General features: G+C 33.4%; 2 protein-coding genes across 2 annotated transcripts; one reads left to right on the forward strand and one right to left on the reverse strand.

The window, feature by feature from the left end:
• Nucleotides 1-2384: 2384 nt before the first annotated feature.
• LOC308429212 (olfactory receptor 5M10-like) lies at nt 2385-8157 on the forward strand (the record flags this gene model as incomplete). Its single annotated transcript, XM_080927947.1, has 2 exons — nt 2385-2535; nt 7343-8157. 2 exons carry the CDS (start codon nt 2385-2387, stop codon nt 8155-8157), a joined length of 966 nt encoding a protein of 321 aa, XP_080784073.1.
• An 8746-nt stretch (nt 8158-16903) lies between these two features.
• On the reverse strand, nt 16904-17866 carry LOC308429213 (olfactory receptor 5M5-like; the record flags this gene model as incomplete). The annotated part of the gene is made up of 1 exon (XM_080927948.1): nt 16904-17866. One exon carries the CDS (start codon nt 17864-17866, stop codon nt 16904-16906), a length of 963 nt encoding a protein of 320 aa, XP_080784074.1.
• Nucleotides 17867-18300: the final 434 nt, after the last annotated feature.

Genomic DNA, 18300 nt, shown 5'->3' on the forward strand with positions numbered 1-18300 from the left:
AAAACATGACAATTTAAAATGAGAAACAGTTATCTCTGGATAGCAGTTTTACTGAGAAATTTCAACAGCATGAAGATGAATATTTCAGAAAAAAAAAACAATATGTAAAAATAATAGAGGTAGAAGCTTGCTGTTTATTCTATGAGAGGCAACGTATACTGTGTTTGGTTAATAAAGGGTTATTCATTACTGGGAATTCTAGAAAAGTATTTTCAGCAACTTCAATTATATGATTTGTCAAAATTGCGTTAAATTTTACTGTAACTAAACATTATCTGGAGAGTTAAGGGAGCTCTGAGAATTAACTATGGGTGTTCTTTGCTCAAGTGCTGAAGTTGGTTGTTGAAATTTTAAATGATCACACATGTTAATAGGATGAGACTGAGTATGGATGAAAATCCATCCATCCAATCTAAGTTAGTTATTTACAGCAATTTGAAAATTCATAATGGTAAATTTCTTCTCTACAAAAGGGAGCTAACAATGTTTAATCTCAGGAGACTTAAATAAAACAACACAACAAATACCAAGCCTGTAGGGTGCAAGAAGTCATTAATATTTTAGACATTAAATATGTGCATTTTATATTACATGTTACTTTTTTGTATGTTTACCACATCTGAGGTATTTTATTAATTCATTTGCTTTTATTATATTTGTACTCTCAGGGGTAGTGGTGGAAGGAGAAAACAAAAAGATGCATTGTTTCTTGTTTCTGAAGTTATTATTGAAGTTCACAGGTGACTATCACTCCAAGAAAGAGGCTATCCATCTGTATCAGAGATCTATAAATCTAGTGTGATATGGTGTTGAAGAATGGAAAATTTGTTGCACCTTGAATGTATGTGATACCTTAGGGTGCAACACTGGATGATGAATGCCCATAGTTCCTTGATGGCAGCACATGAAAATGATCACAGGCATAGACTTTAGACAGTATCTCCTAATTCTTCACCACTGACTTGAGTGGAGAGTCATGTAGAACCACGGGTGCAGGTGTTATACTCCTCAATGAAAACAGAAAGTTATATTAGGTTTTAAAATCTTGACATAGTAGAAATTACGTAGATTAGAGTAGAGTATTTTCTAATCTTGGAATTGTCCATCTCCTGCGAGTGATGCAGAATTAAGTGCTTTGTTTTATATTTTAAAACATGCTTTTGTGTTTAATTTTAGTAGTTTTTTTACTATTAATAATATACCATTTGATTATAATTGAAACAAACTACTAGTAGTTAAGGCTTTCTAAATTGTAATTTTAATAAATAGAATGAAAAATAGTTCTAACTTATTTTTAGTATTTTATCCTCTTTCATTGGAATTTGCATGAGTAAGCTGATATTTTTCATTTAAATTTGAAGTTATTTGGTTGTTCTACTAACTCAATGTACTGCCAGGGAGATCTTCATAGCATCTATGGTGTTTTGTGTCTTACTACTCAGTAAATATTATCATTATTAATTATTATATTTTGATTGAAAATTAAAGTGTAAAATTGTACATTCTAATGCACTATTAAGTGAGAATTTGATACGTACATTTTTGTATAATATATAAATAGTGTTAAGATTATGGTTAATACCTATCTTCTCCTCCTACAGTTGATTATTCATTAAACAGAAAACATGCAGCTGTTTTACTTTAGATCGTGAGATATTCAGTCCATAATAACATCCCCAACTTGACCTATGGTAAAGTCTGTTGTACTTCTGTGATTCTCAGTTATAGACTTGTAATTCTATGACAGTTTGTCCAGATCATTTGTATCAAGACTTTTCTATTAGCTTTATAATCTGATTATCCAAATTAAAAACTCTAAGTTTTAAAAAGACTAATTTTATAGTTGTTAATTCTCTAAATTTAGCATTATATTGGAAACCTCTTGGCTATATCAGACTACCTTCATTTTTTCCCCTTGCCTTTCTAAAACTTCCCTGCTTCACACATTCGATAATTAATTTAATGCTAATTGCTACATATCTTGTTGTTTATTATTTATTTTATACAATTATCATTAATTTTTATTCATCAACTAGCACTAGAACACTCTGTGGTTTAAAAATGTTATATTTCGCTACATATAAGTGCATAATTATAATCATAGTAGACATAATAACTAATAATGATATGTTGTAATTAATGCACAAATGATATAAAATGTAGTTGAAGTTAGTAGATAATAAAACACTTGTCTCAAGGTTCTTAGGAGCTCACATACAGTATTCAAACAATATTCTTGATGTAATATCATACTTACTAAAATTTTACTTATTTTATTTTTCTATATTTATATAACACTTATAGGTGTTTTAAATATATATTTATGTCTGTATGACACATTCATCTAGCCAAATGGAATGCTCTTTTTTTACACTGCAGCACAGATGGTCAAAACCATAGAAGGAATCCAAGATAAAAATGACACAGAAGTGACCGAATTTATCCTGTTGGGGCTGTCAGACAATCCAGACCTACAGCAAATCCTCTTTGCATTGTTTCTGATCATCTACGTGGTGACACTTGTGGGAAATTTGGGCATGATGGCCTTGATTAAGATTGACCGCAGTCTGCACACACCAATGTACTTCTTTCTCAGCAGCCTTTCTTTCGTTGATGCCTCTTCCTCTTCCACAGTCACCCCTAAGATGCTGCTGAACCTTGTGGCTGAGGATAAAGGCATTTCTTTCAATGGCTGTGCAGCCCAGTTCTTCTTCTTTGGCTCCTTCTTGGGAACTGAGTGCTTCCTGCTTGCCATGATGGCCTATGACCGCTATGCTGCCATCTGGAATCCCTTGCTATACCCAGTCCTTATGTCTGGGAGAATTTGTTTCATGTTGGTGTCTACTTCATTCCTAGCAGGCTTTGGCAATGCAGCCATCCACACAGGGATGACTTTCAGACTGTCCTTTTGTGGCTCTAATAAGATCAATCATTTCTACTGTGACACCCCACCATTGCTCAAACTCTCTTGCTCTGATATCCATATCAATGGCATTGTGATCATGGTTTTTTCCAGTTTTACTGTACTTATCTGTGTTTTGATTGTTCTTATTTCCTATTTGTGCATTCTCATTGCTGTATTGAAGATGTCTTCTGCAGAAGGAAGACACAAAGCCTTCTCCACCTGTGCCTCCCATCTCATCGCTGTCACCATCTTCTTTGGTTCAATTCTCTTTATGTACTTGCGGCCTACTACTAGCTACTCTATGGAGCAGGACAAGATTGTCTCTGTGTTTTATACAGTAGTGATTCCGATGCTTAATCCTCTAATCTACAGTTTAAAAAATAAAGACGTAAAAGAGGCAGTAAAAAGAATCTTACAAAAACACCTCCTATAAGGCTATGTTGCCATTCTTCTGTTAGGTAGAACATAATAAATTTTTAAGTATGCTCTCTGATTTCTTCAGTTGTTTCTACATGTTTAAGATGATGTATGAATATGAAGCATAATTTTTATCTCTTCCATGTCATAAAGATGTCTATTGAATCCAAAAATACATATTTTAGGTAAATGATGTTCTGCATTTTAGAGAATGAAATATTATGCCAAGGCTAATTATTTTTGTATCCACAATCTCTATGTGGAAAATAGCCATGAATTTTGAGTTGCACAAATATATGGTATATGAGAAATAAATTGTTCTTCCATGATAGGCACTTTTGACTAGTTTATCAGACACTCATTATCAATATTAACTTCATTTTCTTATATTTATCTAAAGAATAAAATATTTAATATAAACACTTTTATCAGTGTTTATTATAAAATTTGAACTACAGCAATAATGTGGAAATATTTGGATCTTTTAAAATTATTTAAAATATTTTGAAGACAGAATTCGCTATTTTGTGTTTATTCCTTCCAGAATGTCATAGAGTTCTTTAAAAATTCTGAAATGATACAGGTATTATGCTGTTTATTTAGTACGAGAAAATCAATGTTGGAGCAATATGACAACTAACATCTGTGTTAATATACCACATTGAAATAGATAATGTGAAGGTTTAGGACTGAATAAATGTCTCATTCCTGCTTCTTAAAAACATATCAACCACCTCAGACCATAAAGGGAAACACTACTATGTTGTGTGATATAAATGCCACTGTTGTATCTATGAAAACACAGTTAGAGAAGATTGTTGACAATTTACCTTCTCTAGGAAACCTTTCATAGTCTTCTAATATTCCTTAATGTCTAATTTTTTTATTTAGTCAACATTTCTTTCCTTACTTCAATAAAAAATACTTATACTACACACTTTTTTAGATTATCATAGACATATTCTTGCAGAAGAACATGAATTATTTCTGACATGTTTTTATAATTTATTCCCTTATCTTTGCCATAATACACATTAAATTCACAATTATAACTATTTCCAATAATTAAAAAAAATCAACCAGAGCTACAGTGTTTTAATTTTGTGATATTTCTTTTCCTTCATAGAATAAATATTAATAGAATTACTGCAGGTTTGTGGGATGCAGCTACAGTCACTGGGAACTCATCTCTGTGGTCCTGTTAAGCAAAGTAAACCATATTTTAGTGTAGATGCCTAAGAACTTTGACTCTTCAACCTTTTTCCATTTATTCTCTAGTGGTCCCTGAGAGGAAGGAGTGTCCATTGGAACAGCACTTCACAGTCTCTTATTCTCACATGTTGACCAGTGGAGAGTCTCTGTTTAATTTTTAGCTACTAAAAAAAGTGTCTTTAATAACAACTGAGTGATTCACTAATCTATAAGCATAAAAATAAGAACATAAGAAAAAGATTACCAATATATTCATTTAGCAGATAAGCAGTATCAGATTATGCCTTATGTTTATGTGTTCATAAGTGATAGGTTATTGATCCAGTTAATAGTAGCAGACTTGTGAACCAGGCTTCTCATCAAATCAGAAAGTGTTGAGTTTCTACTATAACATTTATGACATTTATTTATAAAAAGTAATTTTCTGTGTTCTACACTCTTAAAAATTATTTGTGACATTTAATTAAAAACCATTGTGGTAAACAATATTATATTTTTTTCAGAGAAAAAAATAATTTGAAAATGATTAGCTCCCTTTTCTCATCACGATAAAACTAAATATCCAAAGGATAACTTGATTTGTTTGACTAAGAGAAAGAAAAAAAATTATATCAACTTTTTATAGATAGTATTATTTAGAAGAAAACAAAAACTTATGAAGTTTAACAAATTTCAAGAAATGAGTTACAAGTAGAAAGTTGTACTTGTATTCTATTTTTTTCAGTAATCTTCCCTCAAAATTGTCATTTATCATATCCCTCTATCCTTTGGGATGTCTTCTCCTTAGTGAGTACAGTGAAAAATGAGGGACTCTAGATGGAATCTCTTACAAGTTTACTAAATATACAAAACATCACCTAATTATATTTCTGTCTTTGCTATTGAAATTAATAGACAATCAATACACAAACACAGTGAAAGAAATAGAGAGAGTGGGAGGGAGGGAGGGCAGGAGAGGAATAGAGAGAAGGGAGGTTGTTTACATATTAAACATGTTAGGGAGAGATTTTGACTTCATTGATGAATACAACTTCTCACAGCATCAAATTAAGATTATGCCCCCGAGAATCAAAGATTATTTAAATTGATCTTTAATTGTATCTTTAAACACTTAGGGAATTATATCAAGGAATTATATTATAAATCTTTCTACTTCATAGGATGTGTGGTAGGTCAGTATTTGCAGGTAGGTTGAATTCTGTATATGATGTATAAAATATATTTGTGTGTACTTATATAAGTTGTTATTTATCATTGTGGAAAATATATTGTCAATTGCACTTGACCATTTTATTTATATGTGGACATATCCTAAGGACTCTAAAGTATTCATTATTATATGTGAACTCTGATTTATCTTCTGTATGTGTGAGAAGCATATAAACTATATTTAAAGTTAGTATTGGGGCATTTTCATCACAAAATTACATAGATGGTAGATCAAACTGGCATTGACAGTATACTTAATTTTCTTCCAGAAATAAATGAACTACTGGTGGGTTAGAATATAAGAATATTTTATAGACACACACACACACACACACACACACACACACACACACACATACTCCACACTGTAGTGATGGGGCTTATTATAGACACCTGAATATCTTTTTGATTGTTCAATTATTCCCTCTAAGGAAGATTTTCTCTTTCATCTGAGAGCTTTCCAAATTTGATTTTTTTTATCCTAACTTATTTTCATCTGATCATATATTACATAGCTTTATAGTGTCTATTTCTTTTGCTTTGCCTCACAAACTCTGTGAGAAGACAGTTTTTGATTATTGCTGTAATTTTATATTGCTGAATAATGGCAAAATGGAATTTTCAATGAATAAAAGTTAAAGTATTGACAAATATCCAACACAAGAGAACAATTATCTTGTGATTATTTCTTATTATTGCTACTGATGGTAGTGGTTTGAGCTTTGGAAACAAGGTTTTGCTATGTTGATTAATTATTTCCTGGCTAACCAGAAATTGTGATTCTTCCTTCTGTATAACCCAAGGGCTGAGCATGCAAGCAAATGGCACCAGGATATGTTGAGAACACTCCTTGATTTTTAAAGGTTAATATAATTTATTAAAAGAAAAACCTCAAAACTTGAGAGACATTTTGTTCTCTTATTGACAACTATGAGTTATAAGTAACATTCGATATTGGATGGTCATCTTTTATTTTGAGTTTAAGTGTAAAGGACATGGTAGGTTCAAAGACTGGAAACACTCATTCCTTTTGCATTTGATTGATAGCAATGACTAAGTGACATACACTTAAAACTTTCTTCTAAAGTTCAATTGTTAAAAATTATGGAAACTGATTGTACATGGATATTACTAGGAAGACACGCATACATGTTTAAATATTTATGTAAAAGTGTTTATCTATGATGAAAAAGCATACATTTGTGATAAGAATAAAGAAACACAATGAGAATTGTTTGTGTTTGTTGTCATGTCTGCTTATATGATTAAAAGAGATACAAATGAAAAGAAAAACAGAGACAGATCACCAAAAAGAAAACATTGGGCATTCTAGGTAGTCATATTGAAGCAATTGATGAAAACGAAATTGGACAACAGATCAACATATATACATTAAGAAATCAGTGGCAAACGCAAAGTTTAGATGAGAAGGCAATGCTTACATTTCTTGTCACTTTCAGCTTGCAAAGTGAATGAGAATGTCACCTTTAAATAACACGGCAGTGATGGAGTTCATTCTGGTGGGACTCACAGACAGCCCAGTGCTGGGGAGGATCCTCTTTGTGCTGTTTCTGGCCATTTACCTTATAACCCTGACAGGAAACTTCTTCATGATTGTGCTGATCAGGACCGATTCCCACCTGCAAACACCCATGTACTTCTTCCTTGGCCACCTCTCCTTTGTAGACATTTGCTACTCTTCCAATGTTACCCCAAACATGCTGTATGGCTTCATCTCAGACCAGAAGACCATCTCCTATGTTGGATGCTTCACACAGTGTCTCCTTTTCATTGCTCTGGTGATCACTGAATTTTATATCCTTGCATCTATGGCACTGGACCGCTATGTGGCTATCTGCAGCCCTCTGCATTACAGTACAAGGATGTCCAACAATGTTTGTGTCTCTCTCGTTACATTTCCATATGTGTTTGGCTTTCTGAATGGGCTGTCTCAGACTTTGCTCACTTTCCACCTGTCCTTCTGTGGCTCCCATGAAATCAACCACTTTTACTGTGCAGATCCTCCTCTGATAATGCTAGCCTCCTCTGACACTCATGTCAAAAAGATGGCCATGTTTGTGGTAGCTGGATTTACACTCTCAAGTTCACTTGCTATTATTCTTCTCTCTTACCTTTTCATTTTTGTAGCTATATTGAGGATCCAGTCAGCTGAAGGAAGGAAAAAGGCCTTTTCTACATGTGGTTCCCACATGACAACAGTCACCATATTTTATGGAACCCTTTTCTGCATGTACTTAAGACCTCCATCAGAGAAGTCTGTAGAGGAGTCAAAAGTAATTGCAGTTTTTTACACCTTTTTGAGTCCAATGTTGAACCCCCTGATCTATAGTCTAAGGAACAAAGATGTCATTAATGCTATGAAACAGATCATTAAAGGAAAATTCCTTCAATAAGCGTCAGTTTATGCAGGTGTTTAAATGAAATCACTCTGTGTCTTCTTTACCTTAATCATTTTAAGGGACTCATTTGCTTCTGTATTATAACAATTTTCAAACTGACCTATTGTTAACTAATTTTTCTCATTTATTCTTGAAATTAAGGAAAATATTTGGTCAAATAGTCAATACTGACAGTGAGAAATACCTTCTTTAGCATAAAACTTAAACTATACTGCTCTTAGTGTTCAATGATTTTTTACAATACCTTTCCTCTGTATATGTGTACATGATCATATATCTATAATCAGTGTAACCTTACAGTTCATTTACTTTGGATAATGTTACAAACATATACTACAATTATTTTACAATATATGAAACATTAAATCATTTTAATACAATGCCTTAGATAAAGAACATGGTCTGATATCTAAATAATTATTTGAGCATTCATGTAAACATTAATGATATGAATTATCATCCTAAGATTTCTGTTAGTTTTCTCAAAATCATTTTCTCAATTTGGTGATACTAAGGATATTCTCCAAGCCTGGAAATATTCTACTGAATGACATATATTTATATATTATTAAGAGTATTCATTAATTTCAGTCAGCATTACACTCTGCATATTGTTACCAGATAAACAATTATCATTAGAGTTTAATAATTTGGAACAATATGTTCTATCCACTGACTTCTGAATATCCAAGAAAACCTTATTTGAAACATGGTACACAAGTAAATACAGTCTCAAAGTTCTTGAGATTTACATACAATGAAATTTTAATTTTTGTCATAAGTTTTATTTTTAATAAAAATATAAATCAGTTTTTCTCCTCTCAAACCCCATTCAGGTCATGCTTTTGACTCCCTCTCACAGTCATTGGCTCTTTAAGTCTGATTGTTATTCTGAGATAAGCATATAAAACAGAAGATCCAGAGTTAATAAAATCTTATTTCTTATATAATGTCATAGTACTAAAAACTCAAATCAGTGACATAAGGTATAAAAATGAGAAAACATAAGGTGGAAAGTTATTTTCTCCCCCATTCATTCATTATTAGAAAATTAATATTTAATAACTCATTTATTATCATACAACTAGATCATTGTGTGGTGAAACATATATAATTACCTTTCATTAAATTCCCTTAACTATGGAATTTTTTATTTTGTTAAAGTGTATACAAAAATTCTCTAGGAATTTTTACTGAAAAAAAACGTATAACTGATTTTTGAAAAAAAATGTATAGAATTTGTAAAGCTGGATTATTTTAGAGACTTTCTTTGCTGAATAATTTTAAAATTCTGTCTATTTTTTTAACAACCAAACACTCTGAAACTCCCATGGACTAAAACACCAACCTCTGAGCACACATTGAGAGACCTAATGATTCAGTTGCATATGTAACTGCAGATACCACTGTCTGGCAACAATGTGAGAAGAGGCTTTTGGTTCAGGGAGGGCATGTTTTCCCAATGTAGGGGAATGCCAAGACCATGGGGTGAAGGGTAATTAGGAAGGAGTGTACCTTTCTGAAGGCAAATGGAGGAGAAGGGCGTGGGAGCAAAACCGGGGAAGGAGGAAAACCATCTTAAATGTAAATACAAAGTATCTAATAAAAAATGAGAAAAATTGTATACAGTTCCACAGCAAAAAAAAAAAAAAGTAAGAGAATTTTGGTTACTACAATTTACATTTATGTATCTTTATTAACAGTATTATAACACAGTGGGAGTTAAGAAATAGGTGATATGTGGTGCCAATAGAGTAGGACTGATGAATTTTGTAACATGGTCCCTGGTTCTACTTAATTTTTATGACAAGTTCTGCAAGACTTTTACTTATACCAAACTTTCAGTGTTGCTTCCATTTCTAGCTATGAAATAAATTCACTGTCTAGAATGTAATACTTTTTATATCTATATTTCATAATCATTACAGAACACATATTGTCTTAATTCTATGCTTATTCTATAATTCTATACTTATTTTACAATAATTTTAGTAGTTTTGATATTGTAAGTTCATCATTTTCCTTTCCCATTCCTCTTTACAAAGCCTCCTACAAACGAAGCCTTTGTTATATTCAAATTCATTTCCTCTTCTTTTCTTATTGTTAGACACACAAGCACACTCACATGCACATGCACAAGCACGCACACATGCACACACACACACACACACACATTCCTAAATACATAAATACAATCTGCTAAATCTGTACAATTACTTGTACAATTTGGTATTGCATGGCCATTTTTAAAATTTTGTCTTTGCCTTAGGGAATTTCATCTTCCTTTCAGACTTGTCACCTTTCTTAGTACAAGTGGATACCTAACTTTAGTCTTTATAAGCATTTTTATTTACATTTCCTATAAAATATTTGTTTCATTGCACAGTGTGACTAATAAAATACAAGTAATTATACATAAAATATTTGTGAGTGATATCAATATAGTTGCTGATTTTCATATCATTGGTTTTAATTATCAAAAGGGAAATGAAAGGTAAAGTATGATTACTTTTATTTTTGATTGCCTGAGGCTAGCTCCAGCATTCTTGTTTTCTCTTGAATGTAGCTGAGGTGAAAGAACTTCTGCAGGATAAAGACTTGGCCTTGTAATAAATTATGGTTGTTTTGTAATATTATAACTCTTACCTGTTTTGATTCTAAATTACAATGCAGTAGTAGCTGGCCAGCCTGTTTGAGTTTCTCTGAGGACAGAAGCTGCAGAGCCTCTGGCATTTAGCATCTCATCATAAAACAGTGGGGGCATTGAGTAAAGAATAAATTTCTAGGGCTTTTTCCTTTCTTGTCTAGAAGCCTTCCCTCTCCCTTGTTAAACTGAAGAGAGGTTTGGAAAAACAAATTTTTATTTAACCAAGAGAAGAGAGTCACTCACAGAAGGAAAACCTTTTATATAAGCAAATATGCATAAACCGACATACATTAATATACCAACCCATGCACACATGTTCATGGATTTTCATGCATTCCAGTTGAACACAGATAAATGCTTATCTCATAATTACATACTTACACACACACACACACACACACACACACACACACACACATATACATACTTACATATGCATATGGTGAAAAGAACTAAATGTAACTGCAAAAAAATACTCAACTACAATCTTTTTTGCATAGAGAAAGAATAAGCTATTACCTTGTAATGCTAAATGAATTAAACTGGAGTCTAAGAAGAAAAAAAAACTGATCTCTTTAGTGAGAATAAGCCTGCTTTGCTATTAGAAAACATCTATTCCATGTTATGGTAAGGAGAAGACTGCCTACTCTTTTTGGTCTCTCTGCAACTTCTCTTTGTCCTTCATTCTCTCTGCATTTTGCCTACTCTCTTAACTTTTAAGTTACTCTGCTCTGTTTCTCCTTCTAATCCTGCTCTCCATATTGCACTGATGTAATAATGCCCTGCAATGTAATTGTTTCTAATTTTTGTGCATTTTCTAGGAGAAAACACTACATGGTTTTCCCAAGCATCATTTTTTTTTTTTTTTTTTTTTTTTGTTAAACAAAATTTCAGTTAACGTTCAAACATAAACTCAAATAATAAATTGAATAAGTTCACAACAAAGATGTTTATTGAGACTAGGAAGGTATTATCTGTCACAAGCTCTACAGGTTCATACAGAGCATAACTAAGTTATCAATGAAGATTTGTACCGATAAATCCAGTCAATATCTCCAGTCCTTGTACCCACAGTAAATTGTTAGTTCCCTTTTTGTGGCCTTTGATTAATTATTTTCCAACCTCTTGAAATGTGTTCAGAATTGTAAAAGCCTCCTTTTGATCTCAGAAACAAACAACACGTGACACATGGCAACTGGCAGAGTTCTCACTGCAGTTTTCATATAAGAGAGAGCATTGCTAGAAGTCTTACTATAAAGGGCTTACTAATTTCTAATATAATTTTAGGAGTTCTTATAGGATCATCATCATTAATTCTTCTATAAGTCTATACAGCATCACTGTAAAATACTACATATTTATGGATCTACAGAACCACACCCAAAAGAGTGAGCTAATATGTAATTATTGCTATATATTTTTAATAATAATCATAAAAGCATATTAATAGCAGGAATATTTCCTAAAATGTAGTCCCTTTGACCTTGGCCTCAGGAAGCTTACCTGAGTTTTTAGCTTCTTCTAGATGGCTCCTGGCACTAAAAAATAAAGTCTTCGGCATAGAAAATAAATTACTTTCTTGGAAAATAAATTGCTAAATTCTAATCCAAGTTTTGTGTGTATTGAAGCCATCTTGCTTTGTTCAGACAACTTTAACTTTCTTGATAGAACAGTTGTTTTTCAACCTGTGGTAATGACTTCTTTGGCTGTTGTATATTAGATACTTACTATATGATTTATAACAGTAGAAAAAATATAGTTCTGTTGTAGGTATGAGATAATTTCATGGTCGGGGTAACCACAAAATGAGGAACTGAATTAAAGGGTTAAAGCATTATGAAAGTTGAGAACAACTGATTCAGAATATATTACAAAGAGTTTGTTAGATTAAGTAGTATATGAACATATGTTTCTTTGTTTTTCCATTTGTTTCTTTTATATCCTATTATAGTTTGTTTTTGTTTTTAACATTTCTTTGTTATTAGTTTTTATCTGCCTTTTTGTTTCCTAAGGAGAAACACAGTGTGTGTGCATTCAAATTGGAGAAAAATTTCTTGAAAGAGTTTGGAGAGGGGAATCCATAATCAGAGTATATTATATTAAACATATGAAGGATTGCTGGGTGCTCCATTCTGGACCACAGATTAGGCACAAACCACAACCATTAACGCAAACTCTGATTTTCTACATGCAAAAAAAAAAACAAAAAAAAAAAAAAAAAAAACAAAAAACAAAAAACATATTTAGTATGCAAGACAAAGAAACAAGATAGTTAAATATGAATTGGGCAGAAACATTAACAAATAGCTTTGAAAATATAGTCTGAAAAGATTAAAAATATAAGAACTCAGTGTTAGAATGAGCTATAATGAGTTTATATGTTCTCTCTGGGCAGGTAATGAGGTTTTTGATTGCCAGACCTTGATGTTCTGATAGTTGAACCTTGGTGATAAGCCTCAGTAATTAGTTAAGTCAATGAAAGAAAACAAATTAAAAAAATAGACTTTGGTGCCTAGCTCTAGTGGTTTAGTATGGAAGAGGAAAATGAGAGGGCACAACCTGCCTGATCTATTGACCTAAGAATTTCATGAAGTCATTGTTTTGTATAACTAAGTACTACTCCATTGTGTAAATGTCCCAACACATTCCCCTGTTGAAGGACATCTTGGTCGTTTCTAGTTTCTGGCTATTAAAATAAGGGCGCTATGAACATAGTGGAGTATGTGTCCTCATTAGGTGTTGGAGCAACATGTTGGTATATGCCCAGGAATGGTATAGCTGGGTCCTCAGGTAGTACCATGTCCAATTTTCTGAGGAACCACCAGACTGATTCCCTGAATGGTTGTACCAGCTTGCAATCTTACCAACAGTGGAGGACCTTTCTTCTTTTTCCACATCTTCACCAAAATCTGCTGTCACCCGAGTTTTTCATCTTAGCCATTCTGACTGGTATAAGGTGGAATCCCATGGTTGTTTTGATTTGCATTTCACTGACAACTAAGGATTTTGAAAATTTCTTTAGGTGTTTCTCAGCTATTCAGTATTCCTCATTTGAGAATTCTTTGTTTAGCTTTGTACCCCATTGCTTAATAGGGTTATTTGATTCTCTGGAGTTTAGACTCTTGAGTTCTTTGTATAAAATAGATTTTAGCCCTCTATCATATGTAAGATTGGCAAAAATCATTTTCTATTCTGTTGGTGGCCATTTTGTCCTAATGACAGTGTCCTTTGTATTGCAGAACTTTTGCAATTTCATGAGGTCACATTTGCCTATTCTTGCTGTTAGAGCATAAGCAATTGGTGTTCTGCTCAGGAAAATTTCCCCAGTGCCCATGTGTTTAAGACTTTTACCTGTCTTTCTTATATTAGTTTGAGTGTATCTATTTTTTTTTTTTTTTTTTTTTTTTTTTGTGGAGGTCCTTGGTCCACTTGGATTTGAGCTTTGTACAAGGTACATTTACACAATGGAATACTACTCAGCTATTAGGAACAATGTCTTTATGAAATTCCTAGGAAAATGGATGAAAGTAGAAACTATTATCCTGAGTGAGGTAACCCAGACACCAAAGAACACACTTGGTATACACTCACCGATAAGTAGATGCTAGTCCCACAAAGCTCTGAACACCCAACAAACAATTCACAGACCTTATGAAGCTCAAAAAGAAGGAAGGGCAGAATGTGAAAGCCTTAGTCCTTCTTAGGAGGGAGAACAAAACACACACAGGAGAAAATACAAGGTCAAATAGAGGAGCAAGGATTGAAGAACAGATCAGAGACTACCTCACCTGGGGATAAACCCCATATGCAGCCACCAACCCCATATATTATTGCTGATGCCAAGAAGTGCTTATTGGCAGGAACCAGATATGGATGCCTCCTCAGAGGCTCTGCCAGAGTCATACAGATACAGCTGAGGATGCTTGTAGCTAACCATTGGACTGAACATGAAGACCCCAATGAAGCAGCCAGAGAAAGGACTGAAAGAGCTGAATGGGTTTGCAACCTCATGGGAAGAACAACATTATCGAACAACCAAACCCTCTAGAACTTTCATGGACTAAAATACCAACCATTGAGCACACATGGAGTGGCCAATGGATCCAGTTGCATATGTAGCAGAGGAAAGCATTTTCTGGCATCAATGGGAGAAGAATTCTTTTGTCCAGTGAAGACACATTTTTCCCAGTGGAGGGGAATACCAAGGCACTGAGTTGAAAATTGTGATTAGGAGAAGAAGCACCATCATGGAAACATGTGGAGGGGGAGGGGGTATGTGTGGGAGGAAGGGGATAACATTTGAAATGTAAATACAGAGAATATCCAATGAAACAAATTTTAAAAGGTGTGCTGTGAGATTTTTGTAAGGTATCATTTTTTTCCTTGCCACTTTATTAAAAAAAAGAGGGATACATTTATAGATTTTTAAAGTCATTTTGGCATAACATTATATAATTCTTTTAGAGGTTTGATAGCATGCATAGAAATCCCACTAGCTACCATAAGCATGAAGTACATGTAGGACAGAACGTAAGGTTTCTTTTATGGATTTGGGTGTCCTTATATTTTGATCATGGATATTCAGAATTGAGATTTTATCTTGCTGTGTTTTTCCTTTGACTAGTATCTTTTTTGATTACTTTTGGTTGAAAGTCGATTTCATTCAATATTAGAATATCTACTCAAGCTTGTTTTTTTTTTTTTTTTTTTTGGATCATTTGATTGGAAAATTGTTTTCCAGCCTTTTACTCTGAGGTAGTCCCTGTCTTTTTATTCCTGAGGTGTGTTTCCTATATGCAGCAAAATGTTTTTTTTTCCTCTATAAGTATCCAGTATTTTAGTCTATGTCTTTTAAATTAAAGGATTGAGTCGGTTGATGTTGAGAGATATTAGGAACCAATGATTGTTGTTTCCTGCTATTTTTATTGTTAGAGGTGGAATTATGGTTGTCTCCTTTTGGGTTAGTTGAAAGATTACTTTCTTGCTTTTTCTAGGGAATAATTTCCCTTGTTGTGTTGGAGTTTTCTATATATTATTCTTAGGGCTGGACTAGTGAAAAAATATTGTATAAATTTGTTTTTTCCATGGAATATCTTGGTTTTGCCATCTATGCTAATTGAGAGTTTTGGTGGATATTGTAGCCTGGGCTGGCATTTGCGGTCTCTTGTAATATGTATGACATCTGCCCAGGATCTTCTAGCTTTCAGAGTATCTCCTGAGAAATCTGGTGTGATTCTGATTGGTCTGCCATTTAGGTTACTTGACTTTTTTCCCTTACTGCTGTTAATATTCTTTCTTTGTTTTGTGCATTTGGTGTTTGACTACTATGTGATTGGAGAGATTTCTTTTCTTGTACAATCTGATTAATTCTCATGTAAAATATGGTTTATATACTGATTAATAATTTGTCCTTTTGATTAATGCTTGATATCAAGTACTCCCTGTTTTGCATCAGCATCAGGAAATTCTGCTTAAGATTGTCTGTTACTTTTGCCAATACATTCTATTTATTAAACTTTGAGAATTAGAAACTTGTATATACAGATATTCATGACTGTATGAAAAAGTTACCTAAACATAAAGAAAGCATCTCTATGGTAAAATGTATTGTATGTTAATCACATGAATAGAAATCATGTTTAAAATTTAGGAAATATATTGTAATTTTATTGGGTAAAAAAAGTTTCTACATGTCTCTCAATATAGGTATAAAGTTAACAGAGGAGCATATGTTCTTATAAATATAGATAGAGAAGAGTTTTCAAGCAAGACTAAATTCTGGATATGTTTAATCATGATAAATGATGCCTGGATTGCTTTTCCTCTCAATCAGCTCTTCCTACAAGTTTCAGATCTATAACTGCAATAATATTCTTACTACACCACAAGTTATATACTCAATGTCATATTCTTGCAGTTCCAAATAAATCAAAATGCATTCATGTAAAATAAATCAGAGAATTTTAAATACATTAATTTATAATTTTGAGAGATTTTATATAATAGTATTATATTTACATAATTTCACCTTTTCCTCTTTTCCCCTCTTTTTAAAACTTAGAGAATCTTCTGGAATTGAAGGTATATTTTGATTTATTTGCAGAGTATAGGTGCTGAGCTTTTCTCCATTTTGCAAAGATTTCTTATAAACACTCTTCTGTTTCTCAGACTGTAGATAAATGGATTCACCATGGGACTCACAAAAATACAAAATACTGCTATGATTTTGCCTTGCTCAACAGACCTCTCATTTGCTGGTCTCAGGTACATGCAGAAGAGGGACCCATAGAACATAGTAACAGCTGTCAGGTGTGAACCACAGGTAGAGAAAGCCTTTCTTTGACCTTCACTGGAACGGATCCTCAGGATGGTGACAAAGATAAAAACGTAGGATATGAGGATGATAAGAAGGGAACCTGTAAGATTAATCCCAGCTGACACAAAGAGGGCAGTTTGCTTGATATAAGTGTCAGAACAGGTTAACATCAAGAGGGGAGGGTCAGCACAGTAGAAATGGTTGATGGTGTTAGGTCCACAAAAGGATAGACGTGAGGTCAATATCACCTGCATTGTTCCCACCGTAGCACCCCAGCAGTAAGGGAAAGTCACAAGGCCAATGCAAACCTGCCGGGACATTTTTGTGCTGTAATGTAGGGGGTTGCATATTGCCATGTACCTGTCATAGGCCATGGCCCCCAGGATGTAATATTCAGTCAAGAGCAGGGTGACAAAAACAAAGCACTGAGTCAGACACCCAGTGTAAAAAATGGTCTTCTTCTCAGATAGAAAATGGACAAGCATCTGAGGAGAGACATTTGTTGAATAAAAAATGTCCACACATGCCAAGTGCGTCAGGAAAAAATACATGGGCGTTTGCAACCGAGGAGTGAACCTGATTAATAAGATCATGCCAAAGTTCCCTGTCAGTGTGATGAGGTAAATCATGAGGAATACCGAGAAAAGAAGTGGCTGCAGTTCTTGTCGGGTGCTGAGTCCCAGAAGAATGAACTCAGTTGCCTCAGTGTCATTGCCCTTGGCCTCAGAGTATGCCTTCATACTCCCTAACAGAGAAACAAGTAAGAGAGAATCGTTAAATTATCCGTAAAATCCCAAACCAGTGGTCACTCAAAATGTTCTTTAGATAAATGTATGTGAAATATTAAAGAAGTATTAGAATAGCTGAACAACTCATAGTCTTCAATGAGTATAGCTACTTTGGGATGCAGTCTGATTACAGTTTCATGTGGTTTATCATCAGCTACACAGCTATATCAAATCATTTATCCTGACAATGATAAAACCCTTTGGTATGTATGGAACTTAAACCTGTTCTCCACCAATAAAAAAGCTAAGCATGTAATCAAACAGCAACTGGGACCTACAGATGGGATTCCTCTGCTTGCTGTAACTTCACACCTATGTTTCCACCAATGTAATTTTTAAAAAATGTCTTGATTTATAACTTCATTTCTTCTGTTACTATAAAATAT

Source organism: Micromys minutus, assembly GCF_963924665.1.
Source record: "Micromys minutus genome assembly, chromosome: 13".
Taxonomy (NCBI): Eukaryota; Metazoa; Chordata; class Mammalia; order Rodentia; family Muridae; genus Micromys; species Micromys minutus.